This window comes from Chaetura pelagica, unplaced genomic scaffold (genome assembly GCF_000747805.2).
Source record: "Chaetura pelagica isolate M959 unplaced genomic scaffold, ChaPel_1.0 scaffold72, whole genome shotgun sequence".
Lineage (NCBI taxonomy): Eukaryota > Metazoa > Chordata > Aves > Apodiformes > Apodidae > Chaetura > Chaetura pelagica.
In genome coordinates this window covers 564,696-589,220 of record NW_009952560.1, presented here as the reverse complement: position 1 = coordinate 589,220, position 24,525 = coordinate 564,696, and the positions used below count along the sequence as shown (strand labels likewise).

The following is a 24,525-nucleotide window of genomic DNA, read 5'->3' as shown; positions in this document are numbered from 1 at the left end:
GTTGCTAAAAATTTCTCTTCTTACAACAGCTGCACATAAGCTCACCTAGAGCCAGAGGCACTTGTACCACTGCTTCGAAACAGCAGCAAAGGGACCTTGAATGACTTTCCCAACAAAACAGGGTGGAAAACAAATCTGTTTTACAGAAGCCCTGCATAATCTGAGACTAAAATGAAGAATCAACAAAAACCCCAAATCCTACAGAGTCCAGATACTGTTTCAGTCCTCAAAGAACATTTAAGACTCTCTGGGGACATGTATCTTGATGACAAAGCTCCTGATGTCAGTTCAGCCACTGGAGGAGCTGTCCAGGAGCCATGGCTGCCAGGAGCTGCAGGAATTGCAGAGCACTAAGATGAATGCCCTGCAGGCTGGAAGGAACCTGAGATTTTCCCTGGGCCACTGACACTCTGTGGTCACAACAGGAAATAACACAGGGCAGAAGTTTGGAAGCACATTGCTGAAAGAACATCAGGGGGTTTGCACTGTTCCAGGAGAGGGAACCACTGACCATGTCTTGATGCCAGTGAATGAAGACCAGGAGCAAAGCTTGACCTGTTGCCTGCCTGGTCCCAGCAGGGGTACCAGCCAAGCTGACCAAGTATTTCCTGGCTTTAATTTGCCAGAAGGACCTTGCCAACTGATTCAGCATTGCCTGCAGATTGGTAGGGCCATCTCCTGCCCTTCCAAAGACTGCCAGTACTCAGGAAGTCCTGGTAGTCAAAGTGCCCATTTCCAACATGCTTTCAAAGGTTCAGGTCCAATTTACCAACCAACTGCACAGGAAACCACCCTGCACTGGACATTTTCACAGATCAGAGACTGCAGCTCAGTGCCTCTATAATTTACAATCCCAAGTGTCACCAGGAAGCCCTGTGATATATCAGGAGGGATGGGGAAAAGATAAGAGGTGTCTGTAAGTCACAACTAACCAACTTTTATCTGCTTCAGCCCCAATGATCCCCCCTTCTCTGGGTTACAGGAGCTTGTTCCTATGTCTACGGAGATCCAGAGACAGCAGCCAAGAGGTGTGGCAGTGATGGGAGCAAGGAATTTAATGTAGTGTCTGCTTCACTTGGGATTTGCTGTGTTTTTTCTTACAGAAAAGTTTCTGAGCCTCTGAATTCTGAACAGTAAGTGAATGTTTTTGCCTGCTGGCCAGAGGGACAGGCTTTGGGGAGTCTTGGGCTCTACCCTGCCCAGCACTGCAGTGGCTTGGGGTGCCCTGGAAAGCGAGAAGTGGAGCCCAACAGGCCCCTGGCTCTCATGGAGGCCAGAGCTTCAGTGCTTGGAAATTCTCTGCTGGGAGCTGGGACAGAGCTGGCTTATCAAGTGTCTTCTCCCGCAAACTGCCATGTTAACACAGCCCCTGCTTGCACGTTAATCCGCGTTCAACAAGAAAGGTCATCACTGAAAGATAAACTCTCTTTCCATGAACTCTTGAGAAATTGGTGAGTCGGGATTCATGATGACATTTGCCTTACGAACGATGTGTTACACTAATGAGGATCCAAACACCTCAGTGGGTGGGGGGGGAGCAGCTGGGGAAAGCCCAACAAGTCGGATGCTGAAATCCCACCCAAATACACACAAATCATCCATGAACAATGAAAGGAAAGAGGGAGGGAAAGGGAGAAGAAATTCAAGGATTTGGACATTCCTGTCTGACAAGGAAAACTTGGTGGTGCCAGCCTGATGGTCAGTCCCTTATGGCCTGGTGAATTAGATGTGATGGCAAAGAAACACCTCTAAGCACCACTAAAGTATGTTGTATTTCAAAGGAAACAAACCAGGTGCAGAAGGGTGAGACAGGCACAGACAGCCCACAGGGAACACCTGCTAACACTGTCCCTCACCTCCAGCAACAAGCACCACAGACTTAAACACCGTTGTGTTAAGGCTGGCTCCTACAGCAGCCTCTTCACTGTTAATTACTGTGGTTTTGCTTTTCCAAAAACATGTAACAAATATGAGTATTTCAAAAATAAATAAAAAAAACACAACAAAAAAGACCCTGCAGAGACACTCTTCCCTGCTGTGCCCTCCTCAGCTTCTTCTACAGCAGCTCCTTAACGTCCAAAACTCCCTTCTAATCTCACGCCAAGCATTTTCTACACCCAGTGCCCATCATCTCCAGCACTTCTTTCATTCAATGTCCTCCACACTCCTGCCTTGTCCTGCCAGTCCCGTACTTCCCTTACAAACAGGCTTCTTGAACAACTTGTTGATCCAGAGCTCTCATTTCTGGATGACTCTCTCATCTACCATAAACAGCCACGCACAATTTGGCAGGCATTTCTACCATCAATGTTTATGATAATAACTACACGTGCTTGAAAGCAGCAGGAAATTTTCAATATAACTATCATTAAGACAAAATGCTTTAAATCAAAGCCATTACCCACCACCAAGACTCGAAGCTCACAAGATTAGGTTGTTTTTTCTCTCTTTATGAAAAATTCATGTAACATGTTCCAAGCATCATCTTCCAGCTCGAAGGAATAAATGATATAATAGTGTGGAGTGCTGCTGACAGGGATGGAAAGGAGCAGGGGGCACAGGGCAGGGAGGTAGAGCAGCCAGAGGGGGTGAGCTGAGGGAGAGCAGGGATCCCAGTCCCACCAGCAGCAACCAGGAGTGAGCTGAGGGAGAGCAGGGATCCCAGTCCCACCAGCAGCAACCAGGGGTAAGCTGAGGGACAGCAGGGATCCCAGTCCAACTAGCAGCAGCAAGTGGATGATATTTGCTGCTGCCCATCCCTCTGCCCACGCTGGGGTCAGCAGAGCTGCAAATCCAGAGCTCTCATTTCTGGATGACTCTCTCATCTACCATAAACAGCCACGCACAATTTGGCAGGCATTTCTACCATCAATGTTTATGATAATAACTACACGTGCTTGAAAGCAGCAGGAAATTTTCAATATAACTATCATTAAGACAAAATGCTTTAAATCAAAGCCATTACCCACCACCAAGACTCGAAGCTCACAAGATTAGGTTGTTTTTTCTCTCTTTATGAAAAATTCATGTAACATGTTCCAAGCATCATCTTCCAGCTCGAAGGAATAAATGATATAATAGTGTGGAGTGCTGCTGACAGGGATGGAAAGGAGCAGGGGGCACAGGGCAGGGAGGTAGAGCAGCCAGAGGGGGTGAGCTGAGGGAGAGCAGGGATCCCAGTCCCACCAGCAGCAACCAGGGGTAAGCTGAGGGACAGCAGGGATCCCAGTCCAACTAGCAGCAGCAAGTGGATGATATTTGCTGCTGGCCATCCCTCTGCCCACGCTGGCTTCAGCAGAGCTGCAAAGCTGGGTGGTCCCAAGCAGCCCAGCTGGGATAGGGAACTACACCACAGTTTGGAGGCATTTAGTGTGAGTTGCTTGGGATTTCCTGCTGGATTTTAAGGGAAGATTTTCACAGAAAGGATATCACCTGTTCCCCAAGCATTAGAGCCTGCTGTGCTGCCTTTGCATCAACCCAAGCACAAATGCTGCAGAGGACATGACAGTAAAACCACAGCAACCAGAGCAGGGAAGGTCTTGCCCTTCCTTGGGGACCCCACGTGTCCTGAAGCACAAGCACTATCGGCCACGTCGTCGCCTGCGTGACTAACAGAGCAGCAGTCACAGTGTGATGCTGATCCTTTAAATAACCAGCCCCAGTATGGACTGCTGGGAAGCGTCAGCACTGCACGCAAATCTGACATCATTAGTGCTTAGAGCCTTATAAATATCATTAGCAGCACTGCACCCGTGGTATAGATAGCTTGGCCAAGCTAATTCTTTGTGTACTCACAGCTGAAATTAATGGGAGCTTGTACCTTGCTTTTCAGAGATGCTAACAACCAAGATGCGATTTACCCGAGGCTGGATGTACAAATTAATGCCAGTCTGAAAAAAGATGTTGATGCTCCTCGTTCTCAGTTGCCTTTTCAGACTGCAAGAGCACACAGGCACAGCAGTTTGAATTAAATGCTCACATTCAGACTATTTTTTCTTCTATGCCAATCACCACATACAACTCCAGGTAGAGACACAAACGTGTTTGTTTGTGGTCAGTTGGAAACATCCATCACTTTTCTTGCCCCTGCACTTTTACATACAGAACTGTTCTCTCTCTGCGACAGCACACGGCACACCTCAAACTCAGAGCAATGCTCAGACTCAAAAATGCCTCTGAAATAATGAGCTGGAAACACAAAATTTTCTGGAGAGTAATGACATACGAACAGGTCCCAACTAGCTGAACCAGAAAGTGGGAGACAAACTAGAAGAAACAAATAACCCCAGTGTTACAATTAGAGGTGTCACTTAGTACAACTCTCGCACGGCGCAGCACTTCTCTCCACTTCTTCCCAAGCAGGCTTGAAAAGCAAACACCTCTCTGTAGGAAGCCTGGGGCAGACAGAGCTCCTCGGCAAGTATGAAGAGCTGTAGATATTTTGCTTATGACAGCTGGTTCAGCCCTGACTCTGGAAAAAAATCAAGCCACCAGCTTCATGCCTTCCCTGCTGCCCTGCTGTGGCTCTGGGAGGGGAGCAGCCAGGCAGCCCTGGGTGAGCAGCAGCAGTTGTCCCTTCCCTGCAGCTATATTGGCTCTGCAGGGGGAAAAATAAAATAAAACAACTGTCGGGCTCATCAGTAAAATAAGTGATGATGAGGCCAAGAGACACTGAGAGCAGCTATCTGCCCTAACAAGGTACTATTTGTACGTTATCTTCTATCTGCAGTCACACTTTAAAAGGTTGTTCTGCCTCTGCAGCCCCTTTGGAAATGGCTTCACACATCAAAATAACGACAGAAAGCGGTGGGGGGTGAGCAGGTTCCCGGCTCAGCAATTACTGCTGAAGTGAGCAGAGGCCGGGGAGGGAGCAGCACTCAGCTTGTCCTCACCCTGCCCGGGGGCTGCTGACCATTCCCACCCCCAGACCCACACCCTGAACAGCCCATGCTGCTGGGAACTCGGCCAGGCATGTCAATGTAATAATGGCAACCGGGATCTTGCGGCAACTGTCCCTCCCTCTGCAGCACAGCACGGGGACGTCTGTCCTGGCTCCAATGCAGACGCTGAGCTGGGCTTGGACACATAAAGCCAGTGCTAAGCTGCCTTAACTGAGCAGAAAGAAAGAGCTGGGTGTCTTCCAGAAGCTTGGGCAAGCTACAAATTCAACTGGTGCAGGTGCTTAAAAAGCCCACCCCTGTCCCTCCGTGCAGGCTGCAGGCACGTGAGCAGCACCTGCTTCTGATAAATACCGCGGTTAACACATACGAAGCATCAGCCATGTCTGGGAGCTGTTGACGTGCACCGATTTGCAGAAGAAAAGCGACAAAATTCAACGTATTCAAGCCTAGCTTTTGTAAGTCCTGCAGTTATGCAGCAGGACAAATAAAGGCACTTTCCAGCTTGGCTGTAATTTTTAGCAGACGATCAATATTTATCGCCTAATCACATTTTCCATCCTGCGAGTTGGCGGCATCACTCGCGCGCCGGGCCGAGCGCGACACGGAGGCCACACAAAGCTTTGCTTGTGGAAGCTGCAATCAGGGAGCCAGCTCTTGTCACTGCCTCACAAAAGGATTTCCTCTCGAGCGGCTCATCTTTAATCATTATAAAAGCACAGAAGTTTAATCCATTTTTGATGTAAGCGCTAATAGCTTTGTGTCCTTGAAGTTCAAAGTGGTCTTGGTGCATGTCGCTAATTAGCCAAGCAAGCAGCCATTCAGCTCCCTCTCATGTTTCTAATTAGATCCTTAACAACAAACAAATGTCGACCTTACAAAGGCTATGCTGCGTTTCCCTCCATTAGTTAAACAGTTTGGGAGGGATGGGGTTCACAGTTGTCTGCGGCCCACCCCCCCAGCACTGCACTTAGGGTCCCAGGCTGGGGGCACTTGGGTGTCTCTGCTGCCCCTGAGAGAGGTTCCACCTCACTGAGGGCATTTTTCATGGGTGCTGAGCACCCCAGGGCTGTGGGGAGATGGCACCTTGGCCCCCCCCTCAGCTCTGCTGTCCCTCCCCACCAGCGAGGGATGTTCACCGGCTGCTGGGAGACAAGGAAGTAAAACAGAGAGGTAAATAAACTGTCCCATTAGTCATCTTCCTAACAGGTTTCTCTGGCAATTTAACTGGTTTCACAGTTAATTTAAAATCTGGTGTGCTTTACTGTTTACATACTTTGCATCAAATGCTTGGGACTGTTTCGTTCCACTCTTTTTTGACGCTCGATGTTTCTAACATGCTGCACTAGAGCCAGTTCAGCAGTGCCACACTTGCACTTTCCCATGCCAGGGTTTTTGGGCAAGCTCTCTGCTCAAGTCCTGGCTCTGCAGTGGAGCAGCCCCTGCCCTGGAGCACCCAACTCTGTGCCCTCCCCTCAGGCAGTGCCACGCTGGGTGGGGGAAAAATGAAGAGATTCCTGCATTGGGAATCTGCTGCCGTTGCCTTTGGGGGGCTGTGGCTGCTTCTCAGGATCTGACCCCAGCGCTGTACCTGCTGTCTGTGACTGCACATTAAGCTTTAACACTTACGACATCCATCCAACTGGCAAATAACAGCTAAAGCTGGTGCTGCTGTGCTAACACAGAACTCTTTCTAATAATTTCTCTACTTAAAATGAAGGAAGAGTCAGGCCAGGTGACACTGGTGCTTTCACCTCACGCTGGGTAACACGAAAGCTGCTGCTACTTTTACCACGGGCGACCACATCTGCATTAATTGTTTACCACAGCCCGGACAGGTCTTTTATTAATATTAATGAGTAACAGGGAACAAAAGGCCCCTTTATTTTTAGCCTACTCTAATTGCGTAGTAATTACTCATCTACAAAACAAATGAGCCGAACTCCATTGCCATAGCAACAGAAACTCCGGCCTCCCACTGTACCACATTAACTGGCTATCACTCCTGTTAATTTTAAATTGAAGCCTTTTGTACAGTAACAGACAATACAGGAGGAAAATTAAAACAAAACCAGGTCTTTGTTTCACTACATATTTTAAGTCGCCATAGCAGGAGGGCATTGCCCGGGGACACCTCACTGCTGATGGGCCCTGGTGGGCTGGATGGATGCTTGGGAGCACAGGGGGTTATCCAGGTAACAGAAGAGAAATCCAGCCCATAACTCCCTGGTGCTTTCTGCCCAACAATCCTCTCCTGTGGGAGGGTCTGTGCCAGGCACCAGAGGTGCTGGGCACCATGAGCAGACACCTGCCCGGCCGGCTGGCACCAAGGAGGAGCAAGGGATCCTCCACAACACACACGGCTGGTAACATCACCCCCCAAAGGAAAACCTGAGCTCATCAACGAGGTAACACTGATAGCAGCTGTTGCCCATCGCACAGTGTCTGGGGGAGGGCTGGTGGCACCAGCTTGGCCATTGGAAGCTAGTCCTCAGCACCAGGGATTTGGGCACAGACACCCTGAGAACCCTCATGGCACAAAGCTCTGGTCTCTTCTTTTGACTATCAGGCAATAGCCTCTAAAAGACCCAGCTGTGGGAATTGATTATTTTTAAATATCTCAAGTTTATATACCTGCAGACCTCTTTTACATTCTCTGTCAACTACTAATCCACCACACTCCTCAAGTAATCCAGAGCCAGATGCATGCTAACATCTGCTGCAAGGAAAAACTTCACTGCTGCTTTTCCAGTTTTCTATTTCAGAAAGGAGAGAGAAAAAAAAAAGAACTGTAATTATGTATTTACTTTTAAAGCATTTGGGGAGAGAATCAGCATGAAAATACCCACAGTAGTATGTCAGTAAAATGTGCGCTGTGTCCTGTTCAGTTTCACTAATAAGGAACAGCCTGTGACTGCTGCCAGACCCGCAAGTCACCCCTCAGCTCAGCCAGGACTTTACACATTTAGGGATTAAAATGCATGAGATGTGCTCAAGTATCTCATTGCACCAGAGAGCTCACACTGAAGGCCTCGCTTCAAACTTTACAATAACTCGTCTGCATCCTGCGTGGAACAAAGTCTCTAATTGCAACAGCCGAGAGCTCCATTCCTGCACTTCAGCTGGGAGGAAGGAAACCAAATGCCAACAACTGGATTGTTGTGGGGCTTTGTGGGGCTGGTGTGGCTGCCTGACCAGGATGGCATGGTCCTGTGCACCATCGAGCCAGTGCTGGCACGGGCAGTCACCAGGCAGCGGCCGCGCTGTCAGCGCTCGGCATGAGTCAGGAGCGGCAGCTGGGACCAGCTCTCCCATTGAAAATAATCCTCCTGATTGAAAAGACTATTAAAAGTTAGCCACTAAATTCGTTAAAGATTAACTTCCCCTGTACTTAAGTCTGCACTTCAGAGGTGGTCACTAATTGCACTGGAGATGATTTATCAAGTGCACAAGATTTTCTATTACAAAATTATTGATTAAAGCTGATGTATTTTAACCACAATAGACTTCAGCCAGGAGCCCTGTAAAACGACTGCTGCTGTGGTCATGGCCTAACAGCAGCACCACCAAATTGTTTTAGATCTACTGAATTTTCTACTTGGCAGCTCTGTCCCTGGCAGATCAAAAAAATCAAAAGTGGCATCCCACAGTAAAATAAGATAAATGTTTTTTGCCTGTAGCCTGCATTCAGGAAAGGACCTGCATGACTCCCACCCTGAACCAGCACAGCACTTCTGAACAGAAATGACTCCTCTTTCATTACTTTTTAAAAAAGTTTGGGGTAATAGTCAGAAAAGTAACTGTAGTGCTCACAAAAAAGTTGCTTGTACCGAGGCCAAAACCAGGGTGGCCTCCTCTAGAGCTGTGCTACATTGGCTAGAGGTACCTGGTGGCTTCACCCTGTGTAGGTGCTCCGGGCACAGCCAGGCTGCTCTTATTTCTCTTTCATACATACATTTGTCCACCCTTCCTCAAAATCTGCCCACAGTGGGGGTCCCCTCTTGCCTCCCTTTCCCTGCTGGGCTGCCTGCAATGCTCTCCAGGCAGGCTGCCCCTGCTAGGGAGAAAAGCAAAAGATAAAATCTGATGCAGCCATTAATTTCCCGATGCATCAACCGCCAGGCTCTGTCACGTAATTACCGGCGGTTCCAGCAGAGTGAGAAATTTCAACCCGCTTGCTGCTCCCAAGTGGTCCACTTGTTAGGTTTTGGCTTTTGAGATTACATAGCTCAGATTAAACTTTATGTACTTTTATATAGTAGAATAAAAGAAGGAGAGCAGTTCCATCAGAGCTGCCGTGCCACAAGGGAGTCCTCTCAAACCAGCCGCATAAATCCCAAATTGGTTCATGGCTGCATCTTTGAAAGGCTCCTCCTCACATCCCCTCCCTGAGCTGGTGGCAGCTTCTCTCCCCCTGCACACACAGACCAACCGTCACCCCACTTTTTATGGCCATAATTTGCTAACACTATGGGTGCCTAATGACAAGATTAAATTTTTAGAGCACCTTCTTTAAGTGTAAGACAAGGCTTCCTAAACCCCATGCAATTTGTCGCTCTGCTGACTTTTAGATACACTCCTCACTTCATCATATGCCTGGCGCATTAAACAGTGGGTCCCCTCATCTCCCTGGCAGATTGAGATCTAAGGGGGAAATTATTCTCCCTCTTGATTCACAAGCATTTCAGCTCCCTGGTAGCAATAAGGAAAGCAAGAGGGGTGGCTCAGATTGCCTTGCATTGCATCAGCCCCATCCAAGTGGTTGTTGGATTGATTTACTTTACGTTCTGTTAGAGGTAAGGAGCGGATACAAATCCTTAATTACATTTTGAAAGCCCATTCTGGATATTTTATATCCTTTGAAAGTGCTTGCTGGAAGAAGTGCACTAAGGACTGCTGTGACTGTCCCCAGCAGAGCAGGAAGATGCTCCAGCTCAGCACATCTGGTTTGTGGGGAGGGCTGGGAACGTGGGCTGGAGGGAAGCTGTGACCACACTGTACAGCATCTTTTCTACTCCCAGCAGGATGCTTTCTGACAAGCAGCAAACTAAACAAATAAACCAAAGCCCAATTCAGGATCTCAATTACCATCTGTTAAATTCACTGACTGCAGCTTTTTCTGTGAAAGAACTGTAAGAGTTTAGCACAGAAAACTGGGCACAAGAAGCAAAGATGGTGAACTTGCCTAAATTTCCTCATGCTGATATTTATGAAATCTTAAATCTTCATTTATCAATCTTCCCTTAAGCTGGTGACATGGCAATGAGCACAACCCACCACTAGCTCAGAGTTTGTTGCTTAACAAGATTTAAGGTTTATGACCTTAGAACAATTGCTCCATGTCTCAGGACAGTCTGTAGGAACCTGCTACACATGGTTTTAGTTAGATACCCACATGGAGTGATTTGCATTTGGCACATCTGCTCTATGACTGCCAACGGATGATTCTATGGGCTAATATGGACGAGTAACAGGCTGATGAAGAAACCATGATTGTAGAATGATTTCAAAAATACCTTAACTTCTTTTAAATACAAAATAAAAATAATATAGCTGTAGTCAGTGTTTTAATTCCTAGGGGGTTTAATTTGAAAAAAAATAATGGCAAATTGACTATCAACATAACAGCATGTGCGGGTTCTTGTACAGAGGGTGTAGGTTGCCTACAGCTGGCTTCAATTTGAACTTCCAGATAATGGAATTTAACAAATCCAGTACTATGGATCCAAGCCGTTAGCAGCTCTCTGCTGTATCAGTAGCCCTACACTTTCAATCAGACCAAGGCTATGCTTTTAACTGCCACGCTAGTTCACGTTGATGGTACCTATAATATCAACTCAACAATGCATGTTCTACAACTACATCTACTGCTACCAGTACGACTACTACAGTGCATGCATTTAGTTCAGTCCCACAGATACATACACTCTAAGAACAGGCAAGGGGAGATGTGAAATGTTTTACGGGACGACAGGTGTTTTGTTTTTTAAGTAAGGGAAATTAATAAAAACATCAAAAGAAAGAAAGTGTACAAAAAAATAGAGACATTTCTCAAGAGTTGATATGAGTCGTTTCTTGAACCGTTTCGTCCGAACAAGCAAAAAACATGCAACCAGCTGCTACTAACAAGAAGCTGGACACTGAGAGAGGATTAATAGGTGTGGACAAACCTTCCCGCTGAGAGCGCTCAGAAGAGTGTTTGAGAGGAGGTGTGCACGTCCGAGTGTAAGAGAGGCCGGAAAGTATGCCTCAGAGACACCCTCTCTCACAGCAGCCCCAACCAAGCAAGAGAGAAAACAACAAAACATAACTGCTCACACTCACCATCAAGGTCAGTAGCTCACGTTACGAGATTTGTTATAGCTGGCAAGTATAAAGTACAGTAAGGGGTTGTCGGGCGCAGGGCTCAAAGGCAGCACTGGCAAGCCGGGACTGGGCCCAAAATCCAGATGTGCCAGGGGTTGGGATGCGGGGGGAGCAGCTCCTGGTGCCGTGGCACCTCGCTGTCCCACCACGCTGCTGTCCCACCGCGGCGGGCAAAGCGTGCCCGTGGCAGCCGGCCCCGCTCACCTGGGGCTCCTCCTGGTGCCAAGCAGCAGGACCTGGGCTGGATTACTGATGGCCTTATGGGTTTTGTCTCCAGTCCTCAGGGAGGAATAGCTGGTGGCAACAGGTTGGGAACTGGAAAAATCTCATTCATTGTCAATGAACCAAAGAGGAAGGAACAAAAACCCTCTCCTGCCAAATTTCCCTTGTCTCGTTCTCCTGCCAAATGAATCCCTCCCATGTCAAATGCAAGATAAAAATGTCCCCCCATGATTGTACTTTAAAAAAAGCATTTACACGACAAAAATGTTTTACACGTAAAATATGTCAGGTGAATTCAAAAGAAACGTGACACTGATAGTGAAGTTGTCTAGGAGGAGTTTGCAGCATTCAGACTTTTATGTTTGCTTGTTTTCCATGGCTTCAGGTCCCAATTCATTAAAAAAAATAAAAATACAAGCATGGATGAGGTTGTGAAGACCAGCTGAGGGATTTGGTAGCACAGTCCCACCCAGCGTGAACGGATGTGGCCAAACCCCCCTGTCTGCTCAAGGGACCTCAGCTCCCACCTCTTCACTGGGAAATCGACTGGGCATGTAAGTTCTGAGGAGAAGCATCGCTGTGGTCACCCTGGTGGCATGTGAGCAGCTAAGCTAGATGTGTGGGGCTGAGCATGAGCAGAGGGTAATGTCCCTTCCTGCTGTGACAGAGAAGAGAACTTGTTTATCTAGCATGGTAAACTGGTGACTGCATCCTCACATGCTGCAACAGGAAAAGAAGGGGAGAGGGCAGGGCAGAAGTGGGGCCAGGTAGGGTCCTTTCACCAGCTGTTAAGCAAACATGCAGGTTTCCTAAGAGGAGGAACATCACCTCAGGGAGAAACTGAGCTGGTCAGTGACCATGCCTGGCAGCTCGGGAAGGACTGCATCTTCCTTAGAAGACCAAGATGGATGCCTGAAGGCAGATACTCTCCACGGGTGCTCAGCCCCAGTGGTGGGCACCGGTACCGGGACCCAGCTCCAGAGATGCAAAGCCACCATGCTGGCAATGACACCAAGGAGGTGGGGAAGAGCCAGCAGGACAGGGCTGGAGAGCAGAGGAGGTCAATTTGGAGTGAGCTGGTTGGGCCAGAGCGCTGCAGAAGGGCAGCAGTGGTGGGGACATCTCTGGCACTCCCCAGCGAGCAGAGGGGTGGTGGGACGTGCCTGCCTGAGCCTTTTCCAGCTCTTCCATAAAGCGGGTAGTAAGGACCAGCTCTGTTGTGCTCTGTGCTTTTGGATTAGGCACATGTGAAGAAGGGCTGTGCAAATTTCCAAAGGAAAAAGAAAAACGCAACCAAAAAGTCAAAAAAAAAATTATATATATAAAAAAATTAAACCCCAACCATTTTTCTTGTAATGAATCGGGCCCAATCACAGCAGCACAAGATCGATCATACTCTACTGCTCCTGAATACAATTCACTACCATTGCTGGATGGAAGTGGCAAACCCAGGATGTCCCTTCCGAAAACTGTCTTTGGATGGAAATGACTCTACATAAAACACCACTGTTCCTGGAACACGTTTTGCTGCAAATGTGTGAGCAGCCATCAGGCTGGGGATGAACCCATCTTCCTCCTTGAGATCTCAGGGCTGGGGAAATGGGGGGGGAGGGGAAAGGGGGAGGTGTCTCTTTTGAGTCAGTTTTGGGGTTTTGCCAGTTTTGTGCACACAGGCAATTTTGAGGCTTGAAAGACATTTCCAAACACCATACTGCTCTTTAAACTTGCCAGAAAGGGTGTTGTTAATTTAGGGTTAGATTTCGTTTTGTATTGCAAGTTCAAATTAAAAAAACAACAACAAAAAGAAAAACCAAACCAGAACAGAAAACCCAACAGAAGGAAAACCAAAAAACACTCAAAATTAAAGACAAATGATTTTCAGGCACAGAATTGATCAATGCTCAGTTCAGTTGTAATGGGCACCAAAAGCACTCCGATTAAAAAATAAAATCAAATCATAATAATCAGGGAAGCAACGTTAATCCAGCCAAACCCTCTGTGCCTTGCTAAGGGGCAACTCACCAGGTCTGTTTGCACGTAAAACAAAACCTGAAGGGCAAAACATGAGGAAAAGGCAGAAACAATGAAGTCTGTTTACCCAAAATCATATGCAAAATAAATCTCTTTGTTTTCTTTCGTTTGTGTTGGTTTTTTTCCTATTATTATTATTTTTTTTCTCCTCCATGAAGGGGCAGTAGGAGAAGGCGGGAGATGGGGAATCCCCACAACCAGTCTGGCAAGTCACCCCTTAGGCGCTCTCTACATGCCACAAGATGAAACTGGTACAGATAATCCTTTGTAGCCTGCAAGCAGTGCCAGTTTGCATGGAACGGAGTTCTCCTGGTGTCTTTCTTTGGCCTCCATGGCATCAGGCTCGCCCTCAAGACACACCCGGGCCTGCGCCCTCCTCCTAACCTCTCACACAGAGGTTTAGTTGGGTCTTTTCGGGAAGAGCCTGGTTAACCCACCAGCACTGCCAGAAAAGCCACCGAGAAACCCCCGCTTCAGGACTGAGCCATGAGTGAGCTGGGAAGCTGGCACCTCTGCCACATCCTCTGTGACGGCACCTCCGCCGTGTCCCCCGTGCTGGCACCTCCTCCAGGGAGCTGGGCCAGGGGCCATGCAGGATGTGTGGGGTCTGCGGCGGCTGCCAAGCCCACGGCTCACTGCTGGCTGCACTGAACGCTTAATTACCTGAGCAAAGCACTAATTCATATGTTTAGCTGAATTTAAAACCTAAGGTACTAACGGTAATTGGCAACGGTTTATTTATTTCCCTTAAGGGGAAAAAAAAACACAAAGCAACAAAAAAAAACGTTTTGAGAAGGACAGGAAGAAAAGCTTTGGCGTTCCTCAGGAGAGCAGGGCAGGGTTTGAAGTGGGCAGGGCACTTTGGTGACCATAATGTGAGCGGTGGCATCTGGGGACACAGACCCCTCACCACGGGGGTCCCCCACAAAGGCTCCTTTGCTTTTGCTCCTCCTCACGCTGGCCATGACAGAGGAGGTGAGAGCAGCTCCAGGCATGGCAGGAACACCCAGGGCCACTGCTGCCACCTCAGCCCAACACCAGCTTCCCATGAGAAACGAAAGCTTTTTTGTCTACAAAAAACACAAGTTAATTCTTTCGGGGTGTCCTTTATAATTTAAACTAAAGAAAAAACAGAAACCAACATAATAAAGGAATAAATAAGGAAACAAATCAGAATATCTACCCTGGTTTTGGCAGTTCTTACACCAATCTCCTGCAAGGTGCTCCAGGCCCCGTGGCCTCTGCTTGTAGTTTGGGTTTGGTTTGGGATTATTTTTTATATATATTTTAAAAAAAATTGTTTGTTTTCAGGTCCCCAGGATAAGTGTGAGGAAAATCAGAGAAATGATGGAGAGCTGCAGCCACACAGAATACCGACAGAGCTTTTACCTGACCCTGCACTCTGAGGGTTTGCTCTTCCACGGGCCCCCCTACCTGATCCTCTTGCTGCCGCCACGGCCGCTGCTACTGGTCCATAAGCCGCTGCCGGAAATCCTGGCCATGGAGAAAAGGAGAAGGGTAAAGAAAGAAGCCAGCGGGTACCGCGAGTCTCTGCGTCGCCAGAGGTTGCCGTCCTGGCTCTCCGTGCCATGAACAGGCACCAGTTTTAGAGCCAAGCCCTTGCCAAGGTGCCTACTGCTGGGGTCTCTGCTGGCACAGAGGTGGCCCAAACCCCCCTGGCAGAAGAGGAAGGTGCTGGGGTGGACGGGCCGGCGGCAGAGCCCGCGGTGCTCAGCGCTCCTCTCCGGACTCTCCGGCGGCTCAGGGGTCAGGCCGCCTTGCAAAACACCGGGAGGAATTCTCTGCCTTCCTTATTTGCAAGTGATAATAACGTGCTGATCTACAGACATAGCAGTAATGGAAAAATATGAGGAGGTCCCCATGTCAAGATCACAGATTTGCTGGGATCAAGCAGAAAAAAAAAACCCAACACCTCACTGGGATGTAATTTAAAAAAGGAAGAAAGAAAGAAAAAAAGCTTTTGAAAGCAAAACAGCCGCAGATCAAGGAGCTCTAAGACATACACCCTGCTACGGGGGGACTGAGCCCTCACAGATGAATGAAATGCTGCCAGCAAGATTGCAGATTTAGTTTCTTTACTTAATAAATATTCAAAAGATCTGCCACAGGCTCTGACTTTAAATATCTGTCTTTTAAGAGGGCAACGGCAAGGTCCAGGTGATCAGCAAGAACCCCAAACCCCTTGCTACAATATCAACAAAATCCTGGGAGATTCCTGGTCTCTGGGAAGCTCCTGACACCTGCCCCTGGAGCTGGCTCCAGGACTTTGATCACAGCTGCTTTGCAATGCTGAAGAACCACAGAAGAACAACTGGGGCAACAGAAAAGAGAACAGCAAGCTAGAGAAACGGAGAGAGTGAGACCCAGAGACATCAGCAGACTACGAGCCCGCTACCTCTAGCACTATCATCTCAGCTACAGATCATCTAGCAGGGAAAGGAGCAGAGAACAACTATGCAAGAGTGGCTTGAAGCTACTGAAGACATCAATTAAAAAAAAGACATACTTGCATTTAAATATGGTAATAGGGCTGTTAGGGGGAAAAAAAAAAAAAGTATTGGTAAATGTATGTATGGCTACCCCAGGCTCTGCCTGCTGCTGCTCCCCACGATCTGCACAGCACAGCCTGTTCCTTAGTGCTGATGTGAATCTGTTTGTTTTTATTATGCTGATGAGCTGCTACAGTCTCTGTGGAGTGGGATGCAGGAGGAAGTACACTCAGACTGGGGGTTATTATAACCAAATACCCAAGCTCTAAATTCCCTCTTGCTGGTGATGGAGCCATTGACCCTGGTTGTGCCCCCCAACATACATTTAGGGCCAAAGCTGAGATATCCTGGAGTGAGAAGACCTCAGTGTTAGGAGTCAAACCAACCTCCAAACAGCAGGGAAAGCATCGGCAGGACAAGGGCTGAGGCTCTGGGGCTTTGTTTTCATGCAGAGCCATGCCCAGGCCAAGCCCTGAGCCCTCTGGCTGTGGGTTAAGAGGGAGCAGAGCTGGCACCATCCACAGCCTCTCCTCCTCTGCTCCCTGCCCATCACAGCACATCCCAAAAGCAGCATCCTCAGCATTCCCATGGCATGGCCAGGGCCAGCTGGCCACCAGCAAATCTCTCATTTAGAGACTCAGGGACTCTCTAAACCATCCATAAGGGATCAGAGGAGCCATGGATTTTCCACAGAATAAAATGCCTCTGCCAAAACCAATCAAATACCCTTCAAATCACCAGGCATCCCCTGAAAGCAGCATAAAAAACAGGGTTGGAAAGTTTGTTTCTCTTGTTCAACTGCCAGGGACACTCAGTATCTATTTGAAATGCAGGACAAAAAGTTTTGCCATGCAAAAGAAGGATGAAATAATAAGGGTGGAGAAGGCGCTCCACAGAAAGAGCCTGAACAAAGGATCTGTTATTGCATTCCAGTGGACAGATGTGTGAAAAATTAATCCCTCCACCCCTAAAGAAAGCTCTTATCCCAATTCTGAGATAAAAGCATCTGCATGCCATGGCACTCCAAACGACTCAAGTGTGATGGGCTGCTCAGGCTCTGCCCGGGAACTCTGCAGCCAGGCGGCCCAGGCGGCGCAGGGAAAGCATCGGCAGGACAAGGGCTGAGGCTCTGGGGCTTTGTTTTCATGCAGAGCCATGCCCAGGCCAAGCCCTGAGCCCTCTGGCTGTGGGTTAAGAGGGAGCAGAGCTGGCACCATCCACAGCCTCTCCTCCTCTGCTCCCTGCCCATCACAGCACATCCCAAAAGCAGCATCCTCAGCATTCCCATGGCATGGCCAGGGCCAGCTGGCCACCAGCAAATCTCTCATTTAGAGACTCAGGGACTCTCTAAACCATCCATAAGGGATCAGAGGAGCCATGGATTTTCCACAGAATAAAATGCCTCTGCCAAAACCAATCAAATACCCTTCAAATCACCAGGCATCCCCTGAAAGCAGCATAAAAAACAGGGTTGGAAAGTTTGTTTCTCTTGTTCAACTGCCAGGGACACTCAGTATCTATTTGAAATGCAGGACAAAAAGTTTTGCCATGCAAAAGAAGGATGAAATAATAAGGGTGGAGAAGGCGCTCCACAGAAAGAGCCTGAACAAAGGATCTGTTATTGCATTCCAGTGGACAGATGTGTGAAAAATTAATCCCTCCACCCCTAAAGAAAGCTCTTATCCCAATTCTGAGATAAAAGCATCTGCATGCCATGGCACTCCAAACGACTCAAGTGTGATGGGCTGCTCAGGCTCTGCCCGGGAACTCTGCAGCCAGGCGGCCCAGGCAGCGCGGCTGCCGGGCCCTCAGCGCTGTGGAAGCAGGAGAGGGGAACAAGTATTGGTTATCAAGGTTGGCAAAAACCTGATTACCAATACAGACTGGCTCCATTACTGGAGGATCCTTAAATCAATCCCACGTACCGAAAGCAATCACCACCCCCCACAAGGACTTTTGCCAGGCACTGCATCCATCAACTCCTTCGACCCACAGCAGATCTCCCCACCATCCTGCTGCCCAGTACATTAGGGCTGTGCAGCCCCTCACAACCCCACTTCTGCACCTCTGTGGTGGTTTCCTCCACAGCATGCAGCAGCTGATGTTGTCCCCATGTCACAGATGGGATAAAATGAGGCACAAAGGAGCAAAGTAACTCGAGATAGACATTTGCAGGCTGCAAAGGGTGCAGCCAGGCTCTCACAGGTTCTGGTCTCAGATTTCACCACTAATCTCTGTAATTCCCCCTTATTTAAGCACTTTGGTCACATTGTACTGTTCCCTGCCATTGTTCATAATCTTCTACACCAGTGAAGACCTCACATCACAGCACTATAGTGACAGTGCAATTAACACTGGACCTATTTTGTGTACTGCAAAAAACTTCTGCCTCTATCACCCTTCAGCCTGTGTTGTCACACTATTTTATTGCAGTTTGAGAGCTGAGGTATCTGCAGCTCTTTAGTGAAGAGGAAAGCACTAGCAGGCCCTTTTGCTGGTTTCCAGACACCAGAAGGATCCTGCTTGTTCACAGAGCCTCTTGCTGGTCCCCCAGACCACACCTGCCCTTGGCGAGGCTATGTGCCCGCACACATTCCCCTTCCCTGTCAGCAGGGTTTAAAACAGGGTGAAATGCAGCTGCCAAGCTCCAGAAGCACCTTGGTGAGTGATGTTCCCCAGGCAGCAGTCAAGGTGGATGCAATCCATCCTGCTGACTGATGGGGACCCCAACACAGGGCACTGGGGGCTCCTCTAAGGGCTGGAGAAGGGGGCAAAGAGGGGCGTTAGCCAGCAGAACCCAACACGTGAGGTGCCAGTGCCACTGTTTTCCCTCAGCAATGCCTGAGAAGGGTAGGATTCTCCAGGAGACAGAGCAGTGACTTTGGGGATGCAGGACTGCAGGCAGGCTGGGGGATCAGCAGGCTCTTGGCACCCTGTAGCCAGTCACCAAGAGGCTTGCACAATCCCAGTTATTTAACGGGTAGCTTGGAGAAAACTGGGTGCTAGGAATGGCTGCCTGGACTAGAGCACCTTTAAGTCAATGGGAGCATTGACCACAGCATGCTCTGCATCCCACCACCAGCCAGGCAGGGAGCACAGCCAGCTCCATCCCTGCTTCCTCCAAGCCCTCTGCTCTCTGAAGTCAACTGGAAAATCAAAAGGGGTGAAGAGAGAGATCAATTCATCCATCGTGTTTGTTTAAGGTGCTCCAGTTCCTGCCGAAATTATCCCTGTGCTTCTTTGTGCATCTGCTGCTTATAATTACCCAGAGAAAACAAGATACCAGAGCTGCTCAAAAGGACAAAAGTACCCACTTTAGGCATTGCAATTAGAAGGTATTTTACAATAAATGTTTTGCAATGGGTTCGCACACTGTCCAGGAAAGCCCTGAGGATTCACATCAATTTCATGCAGTTGTATTGCTCTGAACGAGCCAAAGCCAGTATTTGGAGTTCAATTTTTCACAGATAAATTTTTCTGCTTCCTGCATCACTAGTTCCACTTTAAATACTGAAGCAGCCTCATGTGAGGGAAGATGGACACAACTGGTTTTAAATGCTTTGCCCTAAGGTCACAGACTTAAGCCAGTGGCTGGCTGCAAGCTACTGCCTTCTCCAGGAACAATGAAGAAGGGGGCATCAAAGGGCACACACAAGGGACAGCAGGGCTGGATTTGGGCAGGCAGCACATCACTGAGCAGAGAACACCAAGAGCCTGGGGTTTAGTGGATCTTCCAGGGGCTTTGAGAACAAATCTGATGAGAGCTGTGCTGCCTGAGTCAGGCCGGTCCTTACTCAAGGGGATCAGGGGCTCCTGGTGAAGGGCACGTCCCTCCACAAGTCTCTGTCATGCTCCATCTCCCACTGGCAAGGTTGTTCCCTTCTCAAGTCACCCATTTTTCCTTTACCCCCGCCTGAAACTGGCTACAAGGCAATCAGGAGTGAGTGAAAACCAGGAGACCTATTTTACACCCCCTTGCTCCATGTGAGCTGCCAGGACTTGCTTGCAGCCCTGGCTTTCTCCTTGAGAAATCCCTGACTGCTTCAGCCCTGCTCTGTTCGCTTCAGCCCCTGCAGACCTAAAAAATCTTGCATCCCCAAAGGACACAAGACCTTGTCCTCTACAAACAGCCGGACAACAGGAACCAAACTGAGAAGTCACAAAGAACATGAAGTTAGTTCTCACATCAGAAAACACTACGCCAAGAGTTCTCTCTGCTTCTAATGGCTAAAGCACTTGGGGCACACAAGGTCGTTTGTTCAGACTGTAGCAATAAGCACAGGGATTTAAAACAAGAATAAAATCGGAAGCTGAGCTTCTCAAATCACCATCTGACTCCAGCAATAGGCTTCAGAAAATAACCAAAATTATGGGGACACGCATGGAGAATATAATAAAAGTCACTGTAAAACTAAACCTTGCAAGCAAAACCCTTCCTCTCTGTTCATGGATCGTTGGGAGTACTTGCAGACGCTGGCAGAAGAGCTGAGCACTGCAGCTCAGCCTCCTGAAGTCACCATGTCTCTGAGGGATGTTTTGGAGGGCCCTGCTCTGAGGCTGCATCCCCCCCCAAACACTTTGTCTCTTAACACCGATGGTGCTCCCCAGCACTCTGATCTAACACCAGCCATTCAGGAGGTTCACTTGATCTCCCAGGAAAAGAAGTGCCAAGACTGGAACATAAAAATCATCTGCAGGTTGAGTAGGAAAAGGAGAAGGGGAAATTGATACCCTCTTTTCAAACAGTGTTACCAGCAGCTTTGATCAGCACAGAAAAGCTTCACGAGGCTCACAGCTGTCATTCCAAATGGGTTCTCACTTGCATTATTCTTTCCATTAGACAGTGTTATCCTCTTTGTAGGATCTTTAGGCTTCATTTCAAAAATATCAGAGACTCAAAACCATGAAGCAGAAGAGCCTGGTAGCTTTCTTTCTTTTTTGAAGGCAGGCAGGCGTGGGTCCAATTTACTGGACAAAAATGTAGTCCTTAATGTGAGCACACACAAGAGAAAGCTCCATCCCAAAACAATTGCTTTATGTTTAAATCCTTCATCTTTCAGACCCTTCTGTTTCAGACTCCCCCTCCCTTCCTACATGAAAACAAAAATGAGAAAGAAAAAAACCTGCTGCTATTGCAGACTCTCGATCAACAACTAGATGCTCAATATTTAAAAAGAAATATATACCCAGATAAATAAAATTTTAGCTAGAAACTGGTGAAACACTGTGATTCTACCAAAGCATTCACAACACATAATCAAGGTTTAGTGGCAATTAACTCTGGGATTTCACTGAAGATTCTACCAACACTCTCCCAAAGTTCGCAGGACATGATGAACACAGAGGCAGCTACAAGTCTTGCTCAAAATGTCTCATGGTTGCCATCAGTGACCCTGTTTTTTCTTTAAAGAAGAGGGATAGCACCATTCTCACAACAGCAAAGAGAAGGGAAAAGCCAGGTGCAGGGCAGCCAGACCTCCATGGAAATGAAGAATTTCTTTCCTAAGCTTTTGATCAATTCCATTAACACTTTTAGCATCTCCGAGCTCACTCAAAGTCCTTTATTGTGACAGCCCCATTAAGTGTTTCCCTTTGTCTTTATACGCCGTGTTACATCAAGCTTATTAAAATCTATTTCACCAGGTCAGAAAATTAGTGAACTTCAGATAAAGCACATCATGCATAACGGAAAGCTCATTAGGCAGCCCACAGCCTTCTTCAAGGCACCATCAGCTGCTGCTTAACATGGAGGGTGCGTGGTGAGACTGGAGGAGAACTCTCAACGTCAGGCACCGCAACGCGTGTCCCACCCGCTGCCTGCTTGCAGATGGGTGTTATGATGAACAAATATTTCTGCTTTGGAATTTCAACAAAACAATAAAAGCCAAATATAGTTGATTTCGGATTTGGCACTTCCACTTTATGTACAGCAAATGACCCATTTTTCAGCTGTTTACCACTCTCAGGCCACGGTTTTTCAAATGAGAACGATGCACTTTTGCCCAGTAATTACTTTATGCATCAGTGAGACAAAGCCTTGTTTGTCTCCAAATTATCCTTCTGTGTCGTTTCAAGTGTAATAACCCTTTTGCAGCTATTTCACCACACAGAAAACTGGGAAAGTTCTCAAAGGCAAATAGTTTATTCTAAGTCTATTCTACTCATTCAGAAAACCCAACCCAAAAGCTGGTAGCTGATTTAGTTTATTTATTCTACTTAAAAACTGCTCCTATTCTATAGCAGCTTCGAGGCATCGACTACACTTCTCAAGTGTGTCCTATGAAAATTATACCTCCCACCATCCAACACTTGAGCTCAATATGTCATTTGGATTCTCCCTCATTTAGTAACTGGGGAAACACAGAGAATGATGAGCTTCAAGTGAATGCAGCTGATGTGGATGGAAGAGAATCTCAAACAAATCCTTTCCTAAAAGCAAGGAAATTCTGTTTAATCCTAAGTTGATCACCCTGATGAAAGCGTTTCTCATTTTAAAGCCCAAAACCAAACACCTACTATTGAGTCTTAAAACACAAAGTATGTACAAATGAAAGGATCACAGCAGGGGGAGGAATACCTGTGAGTTCCCCGTGCCCAAGATGTCAGGCAGCCCAGAAGCTCTGAGTTTCAGTCACCTGCTGCTGAATGAACAAGGGCAGGTTAGATGGAACCACATTAAGGCATATATTTAAAGATCAGCAAAGTGGCACTGATTTGCTTCAAGCCTCATTTCAGTTGCTTCGATGGTATAGAAAATGAGCTATTTGGTTAAACTGCTTGCTTAAATTTTTATGAATGATCTAAACTATCTGGATAAGTATTATTAAAAGACAGATCCTTGATGATGAACAAAGGCATAAAAAGAGCTCGTGTCTGGAGGTTGAAGCTGGAAAAATTCAATGCAGACAAGAGGCAACTATGTAAAAGAGAAGACAATTAATCAGAGGACAAGGTAATCAGAAGGCAGGAAATCCTCCACAACCTACGTGTTGGAAGTGAATGCTCCTCCTCAAAGGGACACTGCAGCTCCCCAAGCACAACAGCTGGCAATGACCTTCCCTGTCTGGCTGGAGGAACCACCACCAGGTTCATAACCCATGTTATAAAAAAGGTCAGAGGATTGTGATGCTGAGCCCAGAAACCTTTAGGGCATCACTTCAGAGACTACATGTTACCACTTCTAGGCAAAGTAGAACTTGGACACTACTTCATTATCAGCTTGAAATCCTACTACTAAACATGATTGAAAACCAGTCACATTTTGATGTTTTTGTGCTTTAAGGAGACTTATCTGTTCAAGTTCTTTGCAACCCCCAGCTCTCCATTTTCAACAGCTTTACAGTTAAAAATTGTAGCTACAGAGGCACGAGGCACAAATGAGCTGGCTGTTGTGCTCCAGCTAACTCGGACACGTAGAATTCCTTACAGCAGAACTGGCATTATCAGCCCACATCCTTCTCTCTGTAGGGTTATCCACGTTTTCTTCCACACGTGTGTGTTTGCGTTACGCCTCTTTACTCCTGTGAATAATTACGCTCATTACACTTCCCCACTGCTGCAGCTGTGGCCCCTTTGCCGCAGAGCCCAGTGCCCAGGAGCTCTGCTGCTGCAGCATCACCTCGAAATGTAAAGAGCTCCTGACAGACTGGCAGGTTTGGGTTTTTCTTTCTCTTCTCTCTCCTCGCTGTCCCTTTACGACCGCTCATTTCCAGGGCAATGACCCAGCAGTTTAACGCCTGCCTCAAACTCTGCGCACGGATCAGTGAGCAGCTGAGAACAGGACGATCAGCATTCGAGTTCAATGTTCAAGACATTCTTATTGCTCAAGCAGTTACTCATGGCATCAGTAGAGAAAAACCTATTGAAGGATTCTCAGAATAAATGTGCCTAAGTGGCAAAGGTGCTCAAGCTCTGCTCTGACTCAGGCAACAGCTCTAGACACCATTTTTTCCTGCGTCAAAACAAAAGCTCCTGCCATCTAAGCAGAGCTTGCAGGAGCATCTCCTGGCTGGAAATATATGGGCTTTCCTATATTAATTTCTCAGTTTGCTGCCTGCAGTTCCAGCTGCTCCTCACTCCAGGGATGCACCTGCAATGTGAATGGTCCTGCCTTCAGCCAGCAGAAGAAACCCAAAATCTTAATTTTGAAACAGGTCCAACCTATAGTCTTTGTTGTCACTGACGGAGGCTGCAACGGAGAGGTTTGAAGAGTGGTAATTAAGGTGGTTGTAGCAAATTTCAAATGCACTTTGTAAACGATTTGATGCCATGCAGATGCAGCAATGTGTTCCAGGTGAAAAAAAGCATGCAGCACAGGGATGATTAGTGCAGACTTCAAGCAGTTAAGAAAGGGTTAGACAAAGGAGTGAGAAACATTCCCAGCTTTGTTCCACATCTCTTATGTTACAAGGCTTAAATAAATGAATAGACAATTTAAGATATATTTCCTACTTCCTCTTCCTGTTTTGCAGCTGTCAGCAATTTCTCCTTCTTAACAT

At 47.5% G+C, this 24,525-nt stretch overlaps 1 protein-coding gene across 1 annotated transcript in view; it reads right to left on the bottom strand.

The window, feature by feature from the left end:
* MSI2 (musashi RNA-binding protein 2) overlaps positions 1-24,525 on the bottom strand; it is a 152,893-nt gene that overhangs the window by 6,914 nt on the left and 121,454 nt on the right. The window contains exon 7 of the mRNA XM_010009100.1: positions 14,952-15,011. Within this exon, the coding sequence (XP_010007402.1) occupies positions 14,952-15,011 (60 nt within the window). The remainder of the gene's footprint in view (positions 1-14,951; positions 15,012-24,525) is intronic.